Source organism: Panthera leo, chromosome B4 (assembly GCF_018350215.1).
Source record: "Panthera leo isolate Ple1 chromosome B4, P.leo_Ple1_pat1.1, whole genome shotgun sequence".
NCBI classification, from domain to species: domain Eukaryota; kingdom Metazoa; phylum Chordata; class Mammalia; order Carnivora; family Felidae; genus Panthera; species Panthera leo.
This window is the reverse complement of record NC_056685.1, coordinates 22,288,522-22,309,530: the sequence shown is the minus strand read 5'-3', so window position 1 is coordinate 22,309,530 and position 21,009 is coordinate 22,288,522. Positions and strand designations below refer to the sequence as shown.

Here is a 21,009-nt window from a genome sequence, read left to right as displayed (position 1 = left end):
TGTAAACTTTGTTGTTGTTTTCCTGGGCTGTAAGTAAGGTCTCTCCCTACCCCCATCCCATCTTATTAAATGCCCACCTATCTGAACCCCTGGCCTATTTCTGTAGGGGCCATAGTGTGTTTTTCTGTTCATTTTCCTGTTGCTATGTAAATATCAGAGTCCTAGCCCAAATGCCTGAGAGCAATACCCACTTCTGAAATATCTGTGCTCACTGTCGTTTCTACTTTGATACTCTTCTTCACTTCTGGAAGCTGGGGATTTCCTTTCCTTTGTTTCAAACTCGGCCATGTATTCATTTTCTGCTGTTATTATTATATTTTATCTTATGTTTCCATGTGTTTGTAGGAAGAAGGGGACTGGTGGCACTCTACATTCCTTTACCTTTGCCATATTGCTAGAATCTCCCTAAGATCTCAACCTAAGAATCTCCCTGCAAACATAACTTCTACGTGTTCTGGATTCTTTCTGAAATACTACTCACATTCAACTTAACACCAACTGTCTCCCTGCTGGGATGCCTGGGTCATACCCTTAGAACTGAAGAACAGAGGACCTGAAAGAGATGGCTCCAGAAGAATAATGGAACATGGAATGGAACCTAGAATTTAGAGATGATGTCTAACAAGCAAATAAGGGGGGAGCATTGGGAATGGGGGCAGTTGCCTGCGGGGCAAAATCCAAAAACAATATAGACTAAAGTGTAATTTAGTTTTTATTTATTTTTTTAAATTTAAGTGTTTATTTTTGGGAGACAGAGAGACAGAGTGGGGGAGGGGCAGAGAGACGGAGACACAGAATCTGAAGCAGGCTCCAGACTCTGAGCTGTCCACACAGAGCCTGACGGGGGGCTCGAACCCACGAAGCACGGGATCACGACCTGGGCTGAAGTCAGACACTCAACCGACTGAGCCACCCAGGTGCTCCTAGACTAAAGTGTAATTTAAAGGCACGTGACTTAATGGCGTGTTCCTCTGCCATTAAAAAGAAAAAAAAAAAAAAAGAAGGAGAATCTGTCATTTGCAACAACATGGATGGATCTTGAGGACATTGTACTAACTAAAAGAAGCCAAACAGCAAAAGACAAATTCTTAAAAAGAGAGTAGAAAGTGGTTTCCAAGGGTTGGGGGTGAGGGATATAGGGAAGGATTGACAGAAAGGTATGAACTTTCAGCTATAAGATATATAAGGTCTAAGGATCTAATGCCTAACGTGGAGGCAACAGTTAAGACTGTCTTGTGTAACTGAAATTTCCTAAGAGGGTACGGCTTCAATGTTCTCGCACACACAAAGAGATATAAGCGACGTGAGAGATGTATCACTTTCTGAGAGGGGGGGGAATTCCTTCACAATCTATATGTGTAGCAAATCATCATGATATATACGTTAAATAATTTACAGTTTGGTATTTACAATTTGGTTTTTCAACTATACCTTAATAAAGCTGAAAAGAAAAAAGAAAAAAAGAAAAAAAAAAGGCACATGACTGATGCAGGGAGAGACTGTCAGGAAGCAGCCAGCCTAAAATGGAATTACTGTGAAAGAACTCCTAACCGAGCAAGCAAAATATAATGTGAAAGAGTAACGATGGGGCATCTATTTTGGATTGGGGAAAAGCTGAGATGATCCCTTTAATTAACTTTGTGGATAAATAAAGGTAGAAGCTAATAGCTCTCCAACGGGAAATGTTTTGATTTTCACCGTTTTGATGTAGGTATTTCTAAATGGAATCCATAATATCTTACCTGAGAAAAGAAAAATGTAATTGACATTTTAATGTATTACTCAGGTCATCGTTATGAACATCAGTTAGCTGACAGAGTACTTACTATATGCCAGGCACCACAATAACAGCATTACTTATATGACCTCAGTTGTCCTTTACAATTATTCTAGAGGTAGGTCTTTACGGAAGGGGCTCCCCCAAACTCACATACCGGGTAAGTAATGGAGTCCGGATGAGGTGGCCCTAATCACTACGCCAGCTGCCTCTGTGATACTCAGTGCTCTTTTTTGAGGGCGAGGGGACACCATAGCCCCAGGTGTGAATGGCAGGGGACAGGGGTGAGTACTGTAGACAGAAGTGCACCAGTATGGCTCCAGTCCAGCTTGTAGAGGAAGTTCAAGTGTTCAATGCATGGTATCTATGATTCTGCTTACTGCCCTCATAAAAGATCCATCCTTTTTCCAACAGACAAACTTCTCTTCAACACTCAAGTCCACTTCAAATGCTAACTTTTCATTAAAAACTTCCCAAGTTATCAAAATTGGAATTCCCTTCTCTTTTCAGTCTAGTCTAGTCTAGTCTAGTCTAGTAGTTGAGCATGTGGGTCTGGAGACAGACTGCCAGGGTTCAAATCCTGGCTTTGCTGCTGAGCATATTAGATACGGCCTGGCATAGAGTAAGTGTTCATTGGCACAGAGTAAGTACTTAGCAAGTTTTAGCTACTCTGATGGCAGCTGCATTCGGGCTTTCTTTTCCGTATGCCTCCTCCATTAGAACGCAAACTTGGATGGCAGGAAACCATCTTACTCTAATTTCAAAACACCTGCAGAATCCAAAGTCGTCCCACCACTTCCTTTGCTAACACTCTCATCTCCCTAGATCGAAGCCAGACTTCAAATTGGTCTCCCAACTTTGCCCATGCCCCCTTGGGTCTGTTCCAAACCCAGTAGCCAGAAGCCAATCTTCAGAACTCAAGCGAACCCACTGCTTATACTTCTGCGATCAGCCATTTCCATTCTGATATGGCCAGTGTAGCCAAAGCTTTGCATGTTGCAAAAGGCCTACTTTATCCAGTCCCCACTGCTTCTCCAACTTCATTCCCTTCTCCTGTCTTACTGGGCAACTCCAACCACAGTGGTTCTCCTTGCTGTTCCTTGAAGGCTGCAGGCATGTTCTTGCTTGGATCCTGTGCGCTGGTTGCTGCCTCCACCTGGAATTCTCCTCCCCCAGGGATCTAGGTGGCTTACGTCTCCACACGCTCCAGGTCATGGCTCAAATGCCAGTCGTTCAGTGACAGTCTCCTTGTCCATCCTTTTTAAAACAGCAGCTCTCATGCCTTCCTCTCTTTGGCACTCCCTGTACCCGTGCCTCTATTTTATTTTTCTCCATAGCATTTATACCATCTATTGTGTATCTTCTTTGTTTGCCATCTGCCTCAACCAACAGAATAGAAGCTCCAGAAGATCAGAGGGTTGTGACTCTTTTGTGGATTGCGCTCAAGAGTGCCTATGTAGGAACTCAGTAAGTATTTCCTAAAAGAATGACTTTCTTTCTTCCTACCTAATATAACACCATGTGCACCGCAGGTATTTAATATGTACTTGTTACAATGAACTCTTTTACAAAAGGCTCCTACATTACTTGACTTTTCTTAGGAAGGCAAATGGAAGCATAGGAAAATATGTAACTCCACAATCCTGAAAAACCAAACTAACTGCCGAACCAAAGCATAACGCATCTTGTTCCAAAGGAACTTTCCTCCCAGGGAAAATCTTCAGCTGCATTGGCCTCATTCATTTGCCTCTGCCTTGTCAAGATCAGGACCAATATCAACATCTGGGTGCTAACTGACCATGGCTGGGGCTGACCTCCCCTGGAGCAGACAAGGGGAGGACACTGGGGAGGGAAATACCTGAGTTTCAGAAACTGGGGCGTGTGTACAAAGGGGGCGTGCAGTCCAGTGAAAAGGTCGGCCACCTTTCCATTGTTGAACCTACCTACATTTCTAAGCGTGTCAAGATGGGGGGTGATAAGCTGGTTCAGGGATAAGACAGGGGCCAAAAACAGAAACAGCACAGAGTCAAAGGTGAGACAGACTTAATGAACAAGACGCTCTGCAGCTCACGGTGGGAAGGATGCATATTCCCAGACTTCCTGGGAGGGCCCTGCTGGTGAATGTGTGCTGGGATTAAATACCCTAATTTCAGGACATTATCCAGGGCAGACATTTCAAGTCTCCATTTTCTCCTGCCAAAATATAATGACTACTTTCCATCCCTTACCGAGGACTGATTAAAATGCCTTCATGTGGTGCTATGTTGTAAATTCACTCTATTTCTTTCCTAGGGCATCCTAGGACCCTAACTCAGTGATCCGCATCAGAAACAGCAACATCACCCGGGCACTTGTTAGAGCTGCCGATTTCCGGGTCCCGCCCCAGATCTACTAGATCAGAACCCCAAGAGGTAGAGCCAGACACCTCTCCTCACAAGTTCTCTCCTAACGCGTGAGAACCACTGTCCTCAATGAGAAGTGTCATGAGAAAGAATACACCAGGGTAAGCAGACAGAGACTGGCAGGGTGGGTGCTGTCTCCCTCAGGGAAGTGCACCCTGATGAGCACCGTCTGAGCAGAGGTCTGAGTGAAGCGGGGAGGGGGCCATGCAGGTATGGTGGGGCCAGGAGGAGGGAACCGAATCCAGGCGAAGAGAGAAGCACGGGCAGACCGGACCACTCGTGCAGCCGGGAGGCAGCATGGCCGGGGTCCGTGCAGCTTCATATGGGGAGTCTGATTTATTTTCAAGTCCTGACATGGGTACCATGTGTCTTTAGTTATACTGAAATCCCCTTAAATACAAGAACCAGATTTCATACAGTTTCTAAATAACTCACCCGGGTACCTTTAACAGTGCCGGAAACTGAACAGATTCTTAATAAATGCATAAATACATAAATAGAGGGAAAAAAACTGGGGAGTGAGCAAAACTTGTGGAAGGCGGGGGGAAAGAAAGATTTATTTTGATCGTGTTTAGCTTTACGTTACTGGGAGCCATGCAGCCAGAGATATATGAAAGCCAATTAACACCTTAGAAAAAGCCTGAAAGTGAAAAACTGGCGGGGATATCATTTCTAATGACATTAGCCAAATTTTCTAGAACTCAAACTCAGCGTGATGAAATTAGGAGCTTTTCTTGATGGGATACAGTGAAATCAGTTAGATGTCAAACAACTTTCGTTTCCCAAACTTGAGGAGGGGGCTCAGGAGATGCCAAACAGAAAAGTAGGAACAGAAGTTGAATTGGTACCAAAGGTTTTTACATTTCCGCTCGCACTGCTGAGCGAGAGACACCAAGTCAACGCACTGCGCAAAGGTTGCAGAGGCTAAAATGAAACCAAACCAAAATAAACAGAAAACTTGACAAACCTCATTTTCCTGTCTGGGAGAAAGGAACACTTAAAGTTTGTGACAACTACCATAAGGCTGATCGTCCTCTCAAATGAGAAAACAATAGGAAAGAGAAGGGTGTCCCAAGCCCCTATATCCGTCTGCTAGGCGGCCATAACAAAGTCCCACAGACTTGGGGGCTCACAACAGAAATTTATTTTCTCACAGTTCTGGAGCCTGGAAGTCTGAGATCAAGAGCTGTTTCCTTCTGAGATTTCTCTCCTTGGCTTACAGATGCTATCTTCTCCCTGTGTCTTCCCATACCTATGTCCTTACCCCTCTTCTTAAAAGGACATCAGTTCTATTGGATGAGGGCCCAGTCTAATGATCTCATTTTATTTTTTTATTTAAAAAATGTTTTACTGTTTATTTATTTTTGAGAGAGAGAGAGAGAGAGAACAGGAATAGGGGAGGGGCAGAGAGACAGGGAGATACAGAATCCCAAGCAGGCTCCAGGCTCTGACCTGTCAGCACAGAGCCTGATGTGGGACTTGAACCCACGAACCGTGAGATCATGACCTGAGCCAAAGTTGGATGCTTAACAGACTGAGCACCCAGATGCCCCTAGTGACCTCATTTTAACTTAATCAACTTGTTGGAGACCCTATGTCCAAACAGTCATATTGTGAGATACTGGGAGTTAGAACTTCAACATATGAACTTGAAAGGGGGAGCAGGCGGGGTATGATTTGGCCAATAACAGCCCCCAGGAGAGTGGTTCAGACTGACATATGATGGTAAAGACCATCACAGTGGTGGCTTGGGGCTCCAAAGCAATTTCTGGATGGAGAGAACGAGTCCACTGGTGGTCCACATAAAACATCATCTCCAGATTTAGAGGCCTTTTAGTTGTAATGCCATATCCCAGAGCTAACTCAAGAAATCTGCATAGGAATTCACCAGTTCCTTTACCAAAGAAGACATATGTCTACCCTCTAGCAATGCAGAATGGGTACCTTCCTGTGTTCTTATACTCTGCCTGAAATACAGACGCTGCCTAAAATCTGTTTCCAGATGTCAGTGGGCAGCCCTCTGGAGGCCACTGCTAGAATGACAGCACCACGGATGGAGCTCTACTTGAGGGTATGACATAAAGCTGGCTTACATCTCAATATTGTTTTTGGTATTTCATAGAATATTCTTTAAAAGCTGGTGCAAAAAAAAATGTGTGGGAATTCTTATAGAATTAGATGAGCACAAAGGGTTGGTTATATTTTAAAGTCAGCTTTTGGGGCGCCTGGGTGGCTCAGTCGGTTAAGCGTCCGACTTCGGCTCAGGTCATGATCTCACGGTTCGTGAGTTCGAGCCCCGCGTCGGGCTCTGTGCCGACAGCTCAGAGCCTGGAGCCTGCTTCACATTCTGTGTCTCCCTCTCTCTCTGCCCCTTCCCTGCTCATGCTGTGTCTCTCTCTGTCTCAAAATAAATAAACATTAAAAAACAATTTTTTTTTAATTTTTAAATTTTTTTTTAAAGTCAGCTTTTAAAGAACACGTTAACTTGGCAAGAAACTTCTAAGTGTGCAACGAATCTCGCATTTACCAAAAAGTAACGAGACAGAGTCAACAGATTTTCATCGAGTTTTCATGGCAGAGGAAAACAGAGAACTAAATCTCTCCCCCCGCCATACGTAGTTCAGGCAACATCTCTTGATGTCTCTCATCTCTGATTCCAGCCAAACCATAGCAGCGCATATCAGAGTACATCATCTGAATCCAGATACTTCTAAACCCATTGCTGGAGAGGGTACAGAGTAACAGCCAGTATGACTAGAACATATTAAAAATTTGGAATTTTGTCTTCGTGGGAGAGATTCCTTCTCTAAGGCTCTTTTGTCATTCAAGCCTTCAGTAGCGACGTGCCCCTCAAATTTTCCTCTCCAGCTACAGTTATGTACCCCGAAGAGACAACGAGTAGTCAACAGCCAATCACTTAAGGGCCAGCTCAACTGTCAAGACTCTATCAACTCTTCCCGTGTTACCAGATTAGATCACCAGAAATCTACAGAGTCCAAGAAAATGTGCCTTCTACCAACATGGCTTCACGCTGGGTCCCGGCATTTTGACTTGTTATGTAAGGACGTAGCTGTATGAAAAACCTTTTCATAAGACAGCCGTTATTAAATACAACTGTTACATAATACGCTGTCAACGACATTAAGATGCAGGAGTTCTTGGGTTATAGTGCTTTCGACTCTTTTTTTTTTTTTTCTAATGAATTGGTATACACCTCGTCTTAAATAATGAAATCCATTTGACTCGGTACATTTCTCATTTTATCTTCTTTTTTTGTCTTTGCTGCAATGATAGCAATTATCCCTATCTTAATTTTTCTGGCACACATATTGTGCCCAACTGCTACTTGTGTTAATTCTTGTTTTAATGGTTCTTATAGACTTTTATTGTCTTTGAATGAGCCAAATCAAATCTATTTTGGATGTGGAGAGGTATAAATAACAGATAAAACTTGCCACACTTTCTTGTGTTGTCTTATGAAAACTGATGAAGGGTTCTTTTTTGAATAAGAGTATTTTTTACATCAGAAAAAAAAGCAAAAACATTACCTAGGAGTCTGGGTTAGGATGGGGTATCACAGCTGTGACAGACAGAGAGAAAGATTTCACACTGGCTTACTGGCAGGTTGATGTCCTGAAATAGCTTTGGAAATTTAAGTCACCTATCTAGTTATCTAACCCCATAGCTTCACCTGCAGTATTGAAACGTTTTATGTACACTTTCCAAACAAGTGACCTGTAATTCAGGTTTAGCAACACCCCAGCTATAGAGAAGGAGACAGAAGCAGCAGACCTCAAGTCTCCAGGACCCCTCATTGTTACGACCTACCAACGACAGACCCTGTAAAGTAACGGTGGCCTGGGAGGGCTCTAACCCTTAGAATGAATCAAATCTTCTGTTTGCCTCTGTTGATGGTTCTCCTGACCTGCATCCGGTCTGTAAAGTATCCTCAAGATATTGTTCAAGGTCCTGGATCTCCTCAGGTATCATATTAACTAAACACTTTCTTCAAAGTCTGAGAAATCTGTTACAGGGTTTCAACCCAGGAGTTAATAGCAAGAGATTTCGAAAGGCATCTGATGAACTTTATCTTTTCAAAATAAGCACAAACAAACCATGAATCTACACAGTAATCTTTTACAAGAACATTCTTTCTTACGGGTGAATTGAGAGCCAAGAGGGTAAACTTGAATAAGTGTACTTCCTTCTTTCAGAAAACCTCATGTATGAAAACCCATACTTACATCACAAAACCACGCTCCACTATACCAGAGGATTTCTGGAAATATTCCCACAAACCCATTTTTTTCTTAGCTTAAAGATTGATTCAGTTCTGGGGCATCTGGATGGCTCAGTCGGTTAAGCCTCTGACTTCGGCTCAGGTCATGATCTCGCTGTGAGTTTGAGCCCTGCGTCGGGCTCTGTGCTGACAGCTCAGAGCCTGGAGCCTGCTTCGGATTCTGTGTCTCCTTCTCTCTCTTTACCCCTCCCCCGCTCGCACTCTGTCTCTGTCTCTCAAAAATAAATAAACATTAAAAAAAAAAAAAAAAGATCGACTCAGTTTACAAAAACTACCTTTCAGGACATTCATTACATCAAGTGCAGCAAGAAAAGTAAGAGGCAATCCTTTTGACTCACCCAATATAGTTAAATTAAAGTATTCAAGGACTTCTGTTGTATAGAGGAAATTTCTTCGTAATTTCTTTCTTTCCTTTTTTTTTTCCTTCCCCCAACCCCCTGGTCTATTTAATGTTTTTACTTTGCGTGTGTGTGTGTGTGTGTGTGTGTGTGTGTGTGTATTAGCAGTTTAGCACAGCTCATTTTCAAACGAAATCTTACATAAAACTACAATCTTTATGGCAGAGAAAACTCCACAGAACTCTAGAATTGTAGGAAACACAGTTGAAAAACCCTGTCTCCAAGTCATTCTTCAGTGTACTGCCAAGTCTCTAGAAGTCATCAGTTTGTATCTACTGGTAATTATATTTTCTGAAACACACAACAGGAAGCACTACATTTTCTCTGCAAACACAGGAATCAGGGTTTGTATCAGTCAGGGTTCACTTGCAGAGCCTGAACCAGCTCCGGCTAATTTAAGCAGAAACTGACTTATTGAATGGTTTGCACAACCACTGAACTGAATCTCCACTGTAGAGCTGGGACACCGCAGAACCCGTTTGACAATGAGGAAGCTTCCTGCCACCCTGGATGGCTGACTCCAAAGCCCCTGCTGCCTTGAGCAGTAAGCTGTTAATACCATCAGCGATTCAGGCCACACTTGAGCCCTAGGTACTAGAAAAAGGGGTGCTTTGCACTTTGATTCTAAACACTAGCTTTAGTGACTACACCCTGGGATAATGACAAATGATCCTAAAGAAAAGCCAAAAGCTTTCATGTGTGCCTTGGTCCCTACTGGTGGAACCCAGAGCACTGGATATTCCAGAATGAGTCTGCATTGCAGCACAGTAGAAGGGAGGAGTGGACAATGCCAGCCAGCCACCATACCCACCCACGCCTGTGTGCTTAGTTCCATGCTAGAGAAAATACTATCCTTTGGTCGCACCCTTAAAAGATCAGGAGTGTGCCCCAGAACCAATTGACCTGCTACAAAACTCTCTTTGTAATTTTTTGTTTTTACATTACATCTCCATCATCATTGGTGCTCGGGACAACAAATTTCATACCTGTTTCACTTACTCTGTAGAGCAATACTTCTTTGCATTTGTCTGACATCAATTTCTCTTTTAACTATCCACAGGTTAAGCCTTCATGCTGAAACAGTAAAGTGCTCAAATATGAGTCTTATAGTCTCTGCCCCAACCCTTCTTGGCTTTCCACTTTGTAGACGGGGGCCGTTTCCTCAACCCTTTGCTCTAACCTCCTACCTATTCTTGTGCACAGGAACAGAGATTCCGGCAACCATGAACCCTTCCCCCCCCCCCCCCCCCCCCCCCAGTCACTCTCAGAGAATGATCACCCTCGCCGTTACCATTCTGGAATAAAAGAACAGACACAGAGATGCTCAGGAATTCACATGCACTGAGAAAATTCTCCCTCAATTAGTCTAAAATCCTCCCGAGCCGTTTAAAATCATTCTTGTTTGTTGAGGCTGAGTCTTTAAAAGGCAGTTTGTTACAGAAGTGGCAATGCCTCTGGCTGCCGGCTTGGCATGGGAGCTCTCTTTTCCACAGCTAACCGTTCAGAATATGGTCAACAAAGGCATCTGGCTGCAGCGAGGAGGAAGTTGCTGCTACTGTTCTTATTTTCACGGGAGTTTTATTTTCAAATTCCTGAGGGCACACAGAAGGGTGGGAACATCTTGTGGCTACCCTTTCCCCAAAGCCGGCTGTGGAGCCTCTAGACATCAGCCCCTGCCCATGGTCGCATTCCAGACAGGCATTTATAAGACAGCAATGATTAAAAGCAAATGGCTCCGTCGTTAAGGCCCAGACCTAGTATCAGCGGGACATTTTTTCACGGAAATTATTGCTAAAACCAAAACTCGACGGCAGAGCGGTTTTTACTTCATTTTGTGGACTTCCTTTCTCCTCATCTTCTCTATTTTCACCAAAGAGAGAGGGAAGGAGAAATGGCATGAGTTCCACGGAGGAAGAGTGCATCCGGGCTCCGGATGGGTAGAGCGCGGCAGGGAAGTGAACCTACAGAGTTGGCCCATCGTTGCAACCTGACCATGTTATGGATCCGAGACCCTGAGCAGATGTCTCTATGTACCTTTCTGCTTTGTAGATCTCCAAGATCTACGTGCCTTCAGCATGGGAAAGGGCTCGTGGGTTTTGCTGTCATCGGGCCGTGCCTGCAGTCCCAGAGTCCCCTCCCCGATGGGAAGCCCGCATCCTGCGTGCAGGGAGAGTGCTGTGCAGACACCAGCGATGTCTAACTTCCCTGTGCTGAACAACGCCTCGTGCTCTCCACCCCCCTTGTCTCTCCTCCACGCCTTCTGAAAGCCTCTGTGACACACGACGTCCACCAAGCACCGTGCCCAGCCCCCCTGGGCTCCTCTCATCCCTTGAATATGCTAAAGTAATGGAAAGGAGGAATTAGTCGGGTGGAAAAATGATTAAGCAGGCAAGTTTATCTCCAGGCACAGGCTGCCTGAAGTGAGAGCAGGTTTCGTGCCCTCCAGGGAGCGAGAGTGGTTTGAGGATTCTGCGTGCTCCTGGCCCCCCCTCTCAAGGAGCCCAGGTCTCCTCCTGGTGCTGCCTGAGCTGGGGGAAGCCTCCTCTCCAGTGATTCCTTGTCCAGGTGCAGAAGCGTGGCCTCCACAGACAGGTCCTGGAGGTGCACATGGTGCAGCCCCTTGGGTGAGGAGACAGAAGCACTATCCTTGGGTGCAAAATTTAAGGGGCCTCCTCAAAGTCAGCAATCAGGATAAACAATATTTTCATGTGAAATTTTTAAAAACCAAAATCAGTGCAAAAATCCTCATGGACAAACTATGGCAATTTTAAATAAAGACAGGATCGCCAGGGCTCCGGGAGAGATCTGAAAATTCTGCAGAGGCATATAAAGTGACAGTGCACAGATTCCCAAAGTTAACCGGGGCTTCCGAATGGCACCGGCGCTGGGTCTGCCGGAGGCTGCGGCTGGGTCCCCCATCCGTGGAGTCATCGCCACGTTCCTCCGCCACCAAGTGCTGGAGGCCACCCACTGCTCCTGGTCCTGGGCTTTCTGGGGGACCCGCTCTTCCCGGAGCCTGTGTGTGCATATTAAATAAAGCCAGGCACACTAGGGATTTTCCCGAACACAAGGCTGAGCAAGGCCCCCGGCAGGGAGATTGTGTTTAGACTCTCCCTGACTCACACTTTCCTGTTTATTTCCCATCCTGGCTCAACTGAATGACGCCACAAGGCCAGGTGCGGCTAGGAGGACATTCCCAAATTGGCCACCAAGAGGCGGCCAAGGGCAGAGCCAACGCCTCTGGCCTTGCGCCAGCCTCCTTTCTGGAACCATGGCTCCCCTTGCTTGCTTGGGCCAACTTCTCATTGCTCTCCTCTCTGCTCACTGTATTCCTTTCTTTCTGCCCGAGAGTCGTAAAGCTCACAGGCCAAAAAGTGCCTTGTGGAGCTGGAAGAATAAACACCTTGGATACATTTTTTAATCTGCCGTGACTCTGCACTCGCCAGAACGTCAGAGCAAGGTGTGCTCAGGAAAACCGAGCCCCTTGCAGAGAAGCACGGCCACCTCACGAGAAAACACCAGCCACCCTCAGCCGTTCGTAGGGCAAGGCAGCTCCTGGTCCCTGCAGCCTCTCTGCCCCCACTTGCTTCCTGAACACCGCCAGGATCTACCTGCACTCCCAGCTGTGCCTGGCTGCTGGAGGAAAGTCCTGCCAGCCAGACAAAGGATGCACTGTCCACCAGGCTCAGTGTTCCCCAGGTATGGAGGAAGGCGCACAGGCATTTCTTCTTATCTTCACTTTATTTTGCAAAGCACAGGCTACCTTTACAGAGACCTGAACCTCACTCATTTCCTGCAAAGCACAAAAGCGAAATCCCCCCTCCCCGATGGGCACAAACTCGGTGGGGGTAAAGCACGGAGGGCTGTCATCCAGATGGGAGCACCCCAGCCGCGTGCTGGTGTGGAAGCCTGTGTCGTCTGGACACTGTCCGGGCCCAGGGTCCCCCTATGTGGCCCATTCCTTCATCTATATGTGAGGTTGATAGGAAATGGAGGCCTGTTTCTGCTGTCTAACTATGGGACCTCAAAAAAAAAAAAAAAAAAAAACCAAGAAAAGAAAAAAACAGATGTTTTGTAATTTTCTTCTGTAATTTGTAAAATTACAAATACAATTTGTAAAAATAAAACCTGCATTATTAACCTAAGAGGAACTATACACAATTTAATGTAAAAAAGTAGCATTGATAATGCAAATAATAATAGTTTGGTTTCTTTTAAAGGACAGCCAGTACAATGTCTGAAACCAGTTTTCTCATCCTCTGCAACCAAGGGAACAAAATCGAGATTCCTCCTCACAGCTTTCTGCCCTTTTCTCCTTCAAGCAAGGTATTTGCTAGGTTTTATGTGGCATAATTTAGCTATTTTCTGCAGGGTCCAGCCCTGCAGCCGTTTGTGGGTTGATTCTGTCCCTGTCCGCTCTTACCCCATGACCTCATCTATCTGCAAAAACCAGTACTGACCTGGAACCTTAAAATGGCAGGTTAAGCTTATGAAATGGGCAGAGAGGTCTAAATCCTTATGGCCTGTACATTTTGTTAAAGGGCCCAAAACTTCTTCTAAAGCAAAGCAAGATAGAAAGTGAATTTCCAATCTAAAGAAGCAAATGATCGTTGGTAAAGGCAGAACAATAGAATCCTTCTGCTTTCCCTAAAAGCTTGTTGAAAGGAAAAGCGATACCAAACACACGCCCCCTGTGCTGGTGGGAAAAACAGCCCTGTGTTTACGGCTGTCACTAACAGTCATGGGGCCTAGCCCGAGTTTGGACGTGCTGTTTCTTCAGCTTGATGCAAAATTAGTGAAGTTCCCTAGGACTTGTGTTATGACAAAACGAGATCTAATTAATATTCGGATGCAAGGATACGTGCTCAGAAGCATAAAAATACATACGTGCAGTGATAAAAAAGCATCAGAAACTGCCCACCGAGGCTTACCCAGAGATCTTTCTTTCGTCTGGTTGGTTGACCTCACCACCGGGAGACTCGCTCGAGTTCGGCTGCCTCTGGAAAAAGGACTTGGAACTTCTCCCTCAGACATGGCTTCCAAAGAATCACCAGACGTCTCTGATAAATGCTCGACAGGGTCGCCCAGATTGGGAGGTTGAGGACTGTGAGACAGTTTGGGGCTTCTTGTCTGCAAAAGGCAGTTGAGAGAAAGTAGGAAAATAAATGACTATTAATTATGCTGAAAATATTTGCAATGCCATCAAGGTCTGCCGATCCTGGCAAACAATATGGTAGGAAAAAACTCCATCAGAAGGACTGGACACAGAACACTGAAAACCCAGTGGGTCAAAGTACCAGTTGTGAAAGTTACTGGAAAAAAAAAAAAAACTGCCCCCAAGTATCCCATTAAGATTTTTATCACTGCTCATCTGTACAGATGCCACCTTGGGCAAGGAGCTGCAGACAAGCCACATCATGGGAAAGAATGATAGCAAATCAATTCCTTTGGCCAAATTCTAAGAGTTGTTATGACAACAGATGGGATTGTGCGTGTTTAAATATGCCTCAATGGATGATGCACTCACCCCACAGTAAACCGAACACAGCCAGTCCTTCAAAGTCTTACAGCAAGACTGTTTCCAAAATCAGTAAACTCAGATTGTGAGGGAGATATTTATATCACAGTTGAATTTCTTCTTTTGAGGCCCAAATCCCATAGGTAAGATTGTGTCTACCTTTGGTTATTACTGACCTTGCCAATCAGCAGAAAGTGTTTATAACAACTTACACACACACTCGACACATAATTGCATTTTTAGTTATCTATACCACAATGCAGGAAATTTAATGTGGAAAATGCCCATAACCTATTAGTCAATAACATTCCTTGAACACGGACTACTGGCTGAGCATTGTGGGAGATGCAGAAAAGAAGAGACACATGTTGCTTAGGGTCAAAACGTTCGAGAACTGATTGGTACAATTAGTGAAGGGCAAAAGGTAACACAAGACAGTGTGTAACCAAGTGTCGACTATGAACTATGTGGTACATCCAGTCACCTTTCCGACAGACATATATCGAGTACCCACCATGCTCCAGGCACTGTGCTCGGTACTGGGCCAGAATGATGCACAAAACCCACATGCCCCTGCCCTCATGGTGTTTACAGTCTAGTCAGGGGACCAACACCGAAGGCGAATTCAAGGTGCGGTGAGACTCTGCTAACTCAGACTGGTGGGGGTGGGGTGCTTGAGTGGAGAATCAGACACGGAAACTGTGTTCTCAAAACAGAGGGAAGCTGTGGGGCGCCTGGGTGACTCAGTCGGTTAAGCGTCCGACTTCAGCTCAGGTCATAATCTCACAGTCCATGGGTTCGAGCCCGGTGTCAGGTTCTGTGCTGATAGCTCAGAGCCTGGAGCCTGTTTCAGATTCTGTGTTTCTCTCTCTCTCTCTCTCTCTCTCTCTCTCTCTCTCTCTCTGCCCCTCCCCCGCTTGTGCTCTCTCTCTGTCAAAAATAAACATTAAAAAAAAAAAAAAAAGAGGAAAGAGGTAAGCTGGGAGGAGGGGGTAAACCGGAGGGTAGGGATAAAGAGAGGGAGAGGCATTCCAGGTGGAGGGGACAGCAAGTGCAAAGTCCCCAACGCAGAAGGAGGTGACAAGCCCTGGAGGCTTGCTGGGGCAGGTGTCCAGCAGAGATCAGATCACAGAGCCTCAGAGTCAAGGTGAGGGTGCTCATTCGGATTCTAAGATACCAGAACTCCACAGAGGAATTTTAGGCAGGCCAAGAGGCCAGGGGGCCAGGATCAGATACATTTTTTTTGAAGATCACTGGAGCTATTGTGTGGAGGTCAGAGAAAAGGAGTCAGCAAAAGTAGGGGATTAGGCTGAATAAACGCATCTCCGCTTTCCCCTCTCGCACTGCCCATCGTGACCAGCATCGCATGATTCCAGGCACCTTCTGGAAGGCAAACTGATCAGAATTAATCAAGTAGGTGAGTTTTCTCTTACTCAGATACCTAAGGTGCTGAGGGGCTGGTGGCAGGCTACAGGCAGTCCACAGCAGCTAGTTTTGGGGTTTACTTGCATTCTTGAATTTCCTTTAAGACTTCCCAAGGCTGCCACTGCATTTTGAAGCTAAGCACCGAGACACTTAACTCTCTAGGCAGGAGCAACTTTGTGGGTGGACACCCTATGCCCCACACAGGACCCCACACTTAATAGGGTTCCATGCTTGGTTTATTGTTCTGCTGTGGCTGTCTTGAAACTCTTAGTGATTTTTGGAACAAGGTACGGTGAAAATTATCTAGCCAGATACACCAGGGAACCCTGTGAGGGTAGAACGATCGGTTTCTTTCCCCTCTTTCTTGCTAAAAGTACAAGGAGACCCCTTTTGGCAGGGGCACTCTTGCAGTATCTACACGCTCGCTCCTTGCTACACCTCTCAGGACCTTTCCACAGAGGAAAACTGGAAACGGGAAGATCAGCACACTCCCTAAAGTGTGGAATGTGGCTTCCGGGAGAGGATCAACCTGGGTGTTCCACAGGAAACTCTCAGCGCAGATTACTTGCCAGAAAGGACAGCCATTAACAGTGAAATTGTCTCTTTGGGTTAATTCTTGTGCGCAAGCCCCCAAAGTGGTTTATTCCCAGATTTATTTTCCATAAAGTCTGCTTCTGTAATAAAGATTGGGATCTGGCTTTGGCACCCTGTGAGAATATTACTGGACTAGAAAAATCCTCCTTAAATCACTGTGTGGCTCACCAAGGTCTAGATACATTCGTAGGGTCTCCAAAGAAGTAGTTACCTGGCTGCTACACTCAGCAGAATATGAAGGTAAGATGTCCTCACTGTGACTTAAAAAAAAAAAAAAAAGACTACACATTCGATTTAGCAAAATAGCCAAGAAATAATATTACTTGAAGCAACGTGGCCACGTCGATGACCTCTGCCGTGTGGTCATCTCTGCAACCCACGGCAGCTACGGTCCAGTTGATGAGTTGTCATTTTCCATTGCAAAAAGGAATAATCCTCGAAGAAAATCAGAATCAAATTTCTATTTCTTGTACAGGGTCATCGTGGTGGTAGTGTGCATAAAAATAGAAATATAAGGGGTAATCTTTTTTTTTTAACTTCCTGTACACAGCTACTTAGTTCCAAATATAAATTTCCTCTCTTTTTTCTGTGTCATTCATTTTCCCACTGCAAACTACCACTGCATATTAGCAATCTCCTCACAGGGTACCCCCTCCCAGATGCCAGCTCGCTGCTGAGACATCATTTAGTGCAGAGAAAAGACAATGGAAATTGCTGACACTAACTAGTGTCAGATACTCTGTGATTGGATATACGAAGAAAGAAAAGTCAAAAAGCATTCGGAACAGGGTCTCTGTATGCAACACAGGGCTAGGCTCCCGGGGTTAGAAGCACTGCTTTCTGGTTCTTGAGATCATAAGGCATTTAAGGGATATTTTGGGGCCAAGGATAATATATACATAACAGCTGGGCAAGAAGAACTAACTGTGAGTGCAGAAAGGGTTTGGGGGAGTAGCTGTTGACACCCAAGGGTGGGTCAGGAGAGGAGGAAGAACGTGGGTGAACATGCTAAGAGACGCCCTGAGTGGAGTCACGCACCTGCACCCGTGTCCTCAGGTCTTTAGGCACTCGGGGACACACAGGAGAAGGTGGGACAAGTGCTGGCCCCTTAAGGGACTTGTTCCCCTGGGCGCACGCTGAGGTATGATGTCGCTCTGTTGTCTCAACTGAACTAACAGATACATCGTCCAAAGCAGTGCAGTGCCAAGCTGTATCCTTCCCTAGGCAACCCCGGGGCAGGATTTTGCCTCCTGCTAACCTCTTTGGTAACACTGAACACATGGAGAAGTTTCACTTTTGTTATTTGACTTGATGCTCAGCAATCTTTGAAAGAGTTCCTGCCCCCAAACGATGTCCCTGTTCTCTGAGGAATCCTTCCCTGCCCACGTGGATAAGCACCTGAAGCCCCATGTCCCATACTTAGGATGGACAGACATTGCAGCTACCTGGGGACAGTCCTGCTTTTGCCTGTTGTCCCAGTGTGATTATTAGTAGAAATGCCCTTTCACTCTCAAGCATGTACTGGCATGAGCAATTAAGTGTAGAGTCACCCATTCCCAGCCAGTCTCAGCTCATTGGACCAAGTAGTAGCCACATGACTTGGGCTGGACCAATCATATTCTCTCCCTTAAACATGGAGACCTGGGACACAGGAGCTATTTCATTAGTGCCTCATGAGAATTTGAAATGTGAGGCCATATGAACTCATGGCTGAAATCGACAGGGAATGTGAAACAGGGAGAGTGCAGAGAAAGGATGAGGCAGATCTGTTCAAGAAAACAGACAAGAGATGTTCGTGACCTGAAAGACAGACAGCATCTATCTGGGCCACTGGGCATCTCGGTTTCTGATTCCAGCACATTGTGGGGGGCCTTTCCCATGAATTCCTTCCAATTATTTCCATTTTGGTTCTTAAACTAGTTTGAGATGACTTTGTGCCTTGCAACAAGCCATCACTTGACAAAGACCAATTCTAACAGCTCCCCTGCCTGGGCTGTTAACGATGCTAGCGTGTTTCCAATATTAGCAATAAGACACGGAGAAAGCTAAACTCTTCAGAGTTTGGTTCCCATTATTTTGTAGTTCATAGAGTCAACTCTCTTTAAAAACTCTTTTTAAAAAATCTCTTTAAAAAGCATGATGTAGGGTTACTAAGATGTTACTTTGCAAAGGCACCCAAATATATCTTATTGAAATTTTCACTGCGTATGCTATTATTATTATATGAGAAAGGAGAGGTTCAATAACAAAAAAGGGGGGGCAGGATGCTCACACGCTTTCAGATTTGGCCTGATAAAGAAGTCTTTACGTTGGGAGTTATTCCCATTTGGCTCAGGCGAAGTCTCCATCAGGCATCGTCTACAGCATGGCATTTGGAGTCTCTGCCCTAAGCTCCTGAGTGAGAGCTGACCCTCACTGGGGAAGACGCGTGGAGCAGTGGATGGTGGAAATGTTATGTGAGCCATATGAGCAGGACTCAAGGGTTTGGAAGGCTGCATTTCCCTCCCTGCTTCATGGAGACCCATGATACCAACCATCCTCCCCTCTGTTTCCATCACAGCCTTCTAAACGTTTACCCCAAAGCACCAGCTGACCTCAAACGTACAAACCCAAATGGGAAGTCCTTTGGGGTCATGCACAAAGGGATGGTTTGTGTAAACCCGGCCACCTGAACTCCATTTAGCCTTTCTACTCTTCCCTTCTTCAAAGAGGGCTTTCTATCACCAAGAGATGCTGGGGTGACAGGCTTCACGCAGATTCCCCCCTTTGCTTCATCTGCAACATGCACAGAATGGTCCTCTAGAAAACGGTGACGGGAGCGAGCAGGGACTAACAAATTGATGCCTGCTTCACTGTGATCGACACACGGTAATCTCATTAAACCCTCACTGCTTCATGATACTGGTTACCGCTGAGAAAACAAATCATTTACACAACTTGCCTGAAATACTAGCAAGTGAAGCAACTGGGACCAAGTCTGTAAGATTCCAGAGCTGGCAGTCAGTGGTAAAGTCATTTAACCAGGAGTCTGGAGACGCTGGCTCTAGTTCAGCTTCTACCAAAAAGTGGGTGGTATTTAGCCTAACTAAGTCATAGTTTCTCATCTGTAAGACCAGAGGCTGAACTAGTTGGTAGTGAGTCCTTTCAGGAGTAAAATCTCGTAACTTAGGGGTGCCTGGGTGGCTCAGTCGGTTAAGCATCTGACTTCAGCTCAGGTCATGATCTTCCTGGTTCCTGAGTTCGAGCCCCGCATTGGCTGTGCTGATGGCTCAGAGCTGGAGCCTGCTTCGGATTCTGTGTCTCCCTCTCTCTCTGCCCCTGTCCCGCTCATGCTCTCTCTCTCTCTCTCACTCTCTCTCTCAAAAAAAACAAAAAACAAAAAACAACACACACACACACTTAAAATTTCCTAACTTAGACATACACACTACACAAAGAAGCAAAAACCTTGTCATTCAGACTTTCGTTTACTAAGATTTCCTTCAAATTATTTACCTGATTGCACTTGCTTGATAGAAATGTGCGGCTTAGCTAGCACTAAGATTTAAGTTTCCACACTTTCCTCCCCAAGTGCATGCAACATGGTTGCACAGCATTAATTTTTAAAAGACTGCCACACTTGCACTTTATCATCATGAACAAATATTTGCTGAAATGTTCACCAGGAGCATTATGCTGTACGAGGAGATCAAATTTATTCTTATTCTTCGCACTGCTGTTGTATTTGGAGATCAAAGCCAAAGAGAAAGGCAAGTTTAAGCTAGAGGCTTTGATGATGGGTTTCCATTCCCATTTTTCGGACCCCCTGGAAGTCAAAGTTGAAATGCCGAGATCCAGAAAAGGAAACCTGCAAATGTAGCTTTATATAATATGTTCACCTTCAGGAGCGGTGAGACGTCTGGTCAGCCAGGTGACTCACGTCACTTCAAATTATGTCATATTTTGAAAACCAAACTCAACGTTGCCTTCCTGAAGTTTTACATCATCCTAATTAGTGCCCAGTTTCCACAGAGAATTCAGAAATATGACATTTCAAACGTATTTGGAATAATTCATTATGCTAATAGAGTTGACTTTGGATAAAATAGGTTTCAACTGTGCAACTCCACTCATACCTGGATTTTTTGGTATACTGTAAGTATATTTTCTTTTCCTTACGATGTCCTCAGTACCATTTTCTTTTCTCTAGCTTACTGTATTGTAAGATTACAGAATATAACACATATAATATACAAAATATGGGTTCACTGTTTACGTTATCGGCAAGGCGTCCAGTCAATAGTAAGCTATTAGTGGTTGTTCTGAGGGAGTCAGAAGTTATACACACAGCTTTGACTGTGTGGGGGGTCGGCTCCCCAACCCCTGCGTTGTTCGAGGATCAGCAGGACTCATTAACTGACTTGGTTAATTTGATCACGACATTCAGACACTTTAATCTCTTTAATTCTTGTACTTGGGGAGCTTTTGACTCAAACCTAGTTAAAATTCTGACTTGAGTTGAAGAGAACTTTCTGGCTTTTAAGTACTCTTGTGAAAGATTCAAGGTGCAAACTATTAGAAGTTAACAACAATGGATCATCCCCAGACTTTCGTTT

At 45.1% G+C, this 21,009-nt stretch overlaps 1 protein-coding gene across 10 annotated transcripts in view; it reads right to left on the bottom strand.

The window, feature by feature from the left end:
* KIAA1217 (KIAA1217 ortholog) overlaps nucleotides 1-21,009 on the bottom strand; it is a 301,399-nt gene that overhangs the window by 129,178 nt on the left and 151,212 nt on the right. For all 10 annotated transcript variants that reach the window (XM_042945110.1, XM_042945119.1, XM_042945111.1 and 7 more), the window contains exon 3: nucleotides 13,809-14,007. In XM_042945110.1, the coding sequence (XP_042801044.1) occupies nucleotides 13,809-14,007 (199 nt within the window). The remainder of the gene's footprint in view (nucleotides 1-13,808; nucleotides 14,008-21,009) is intronic.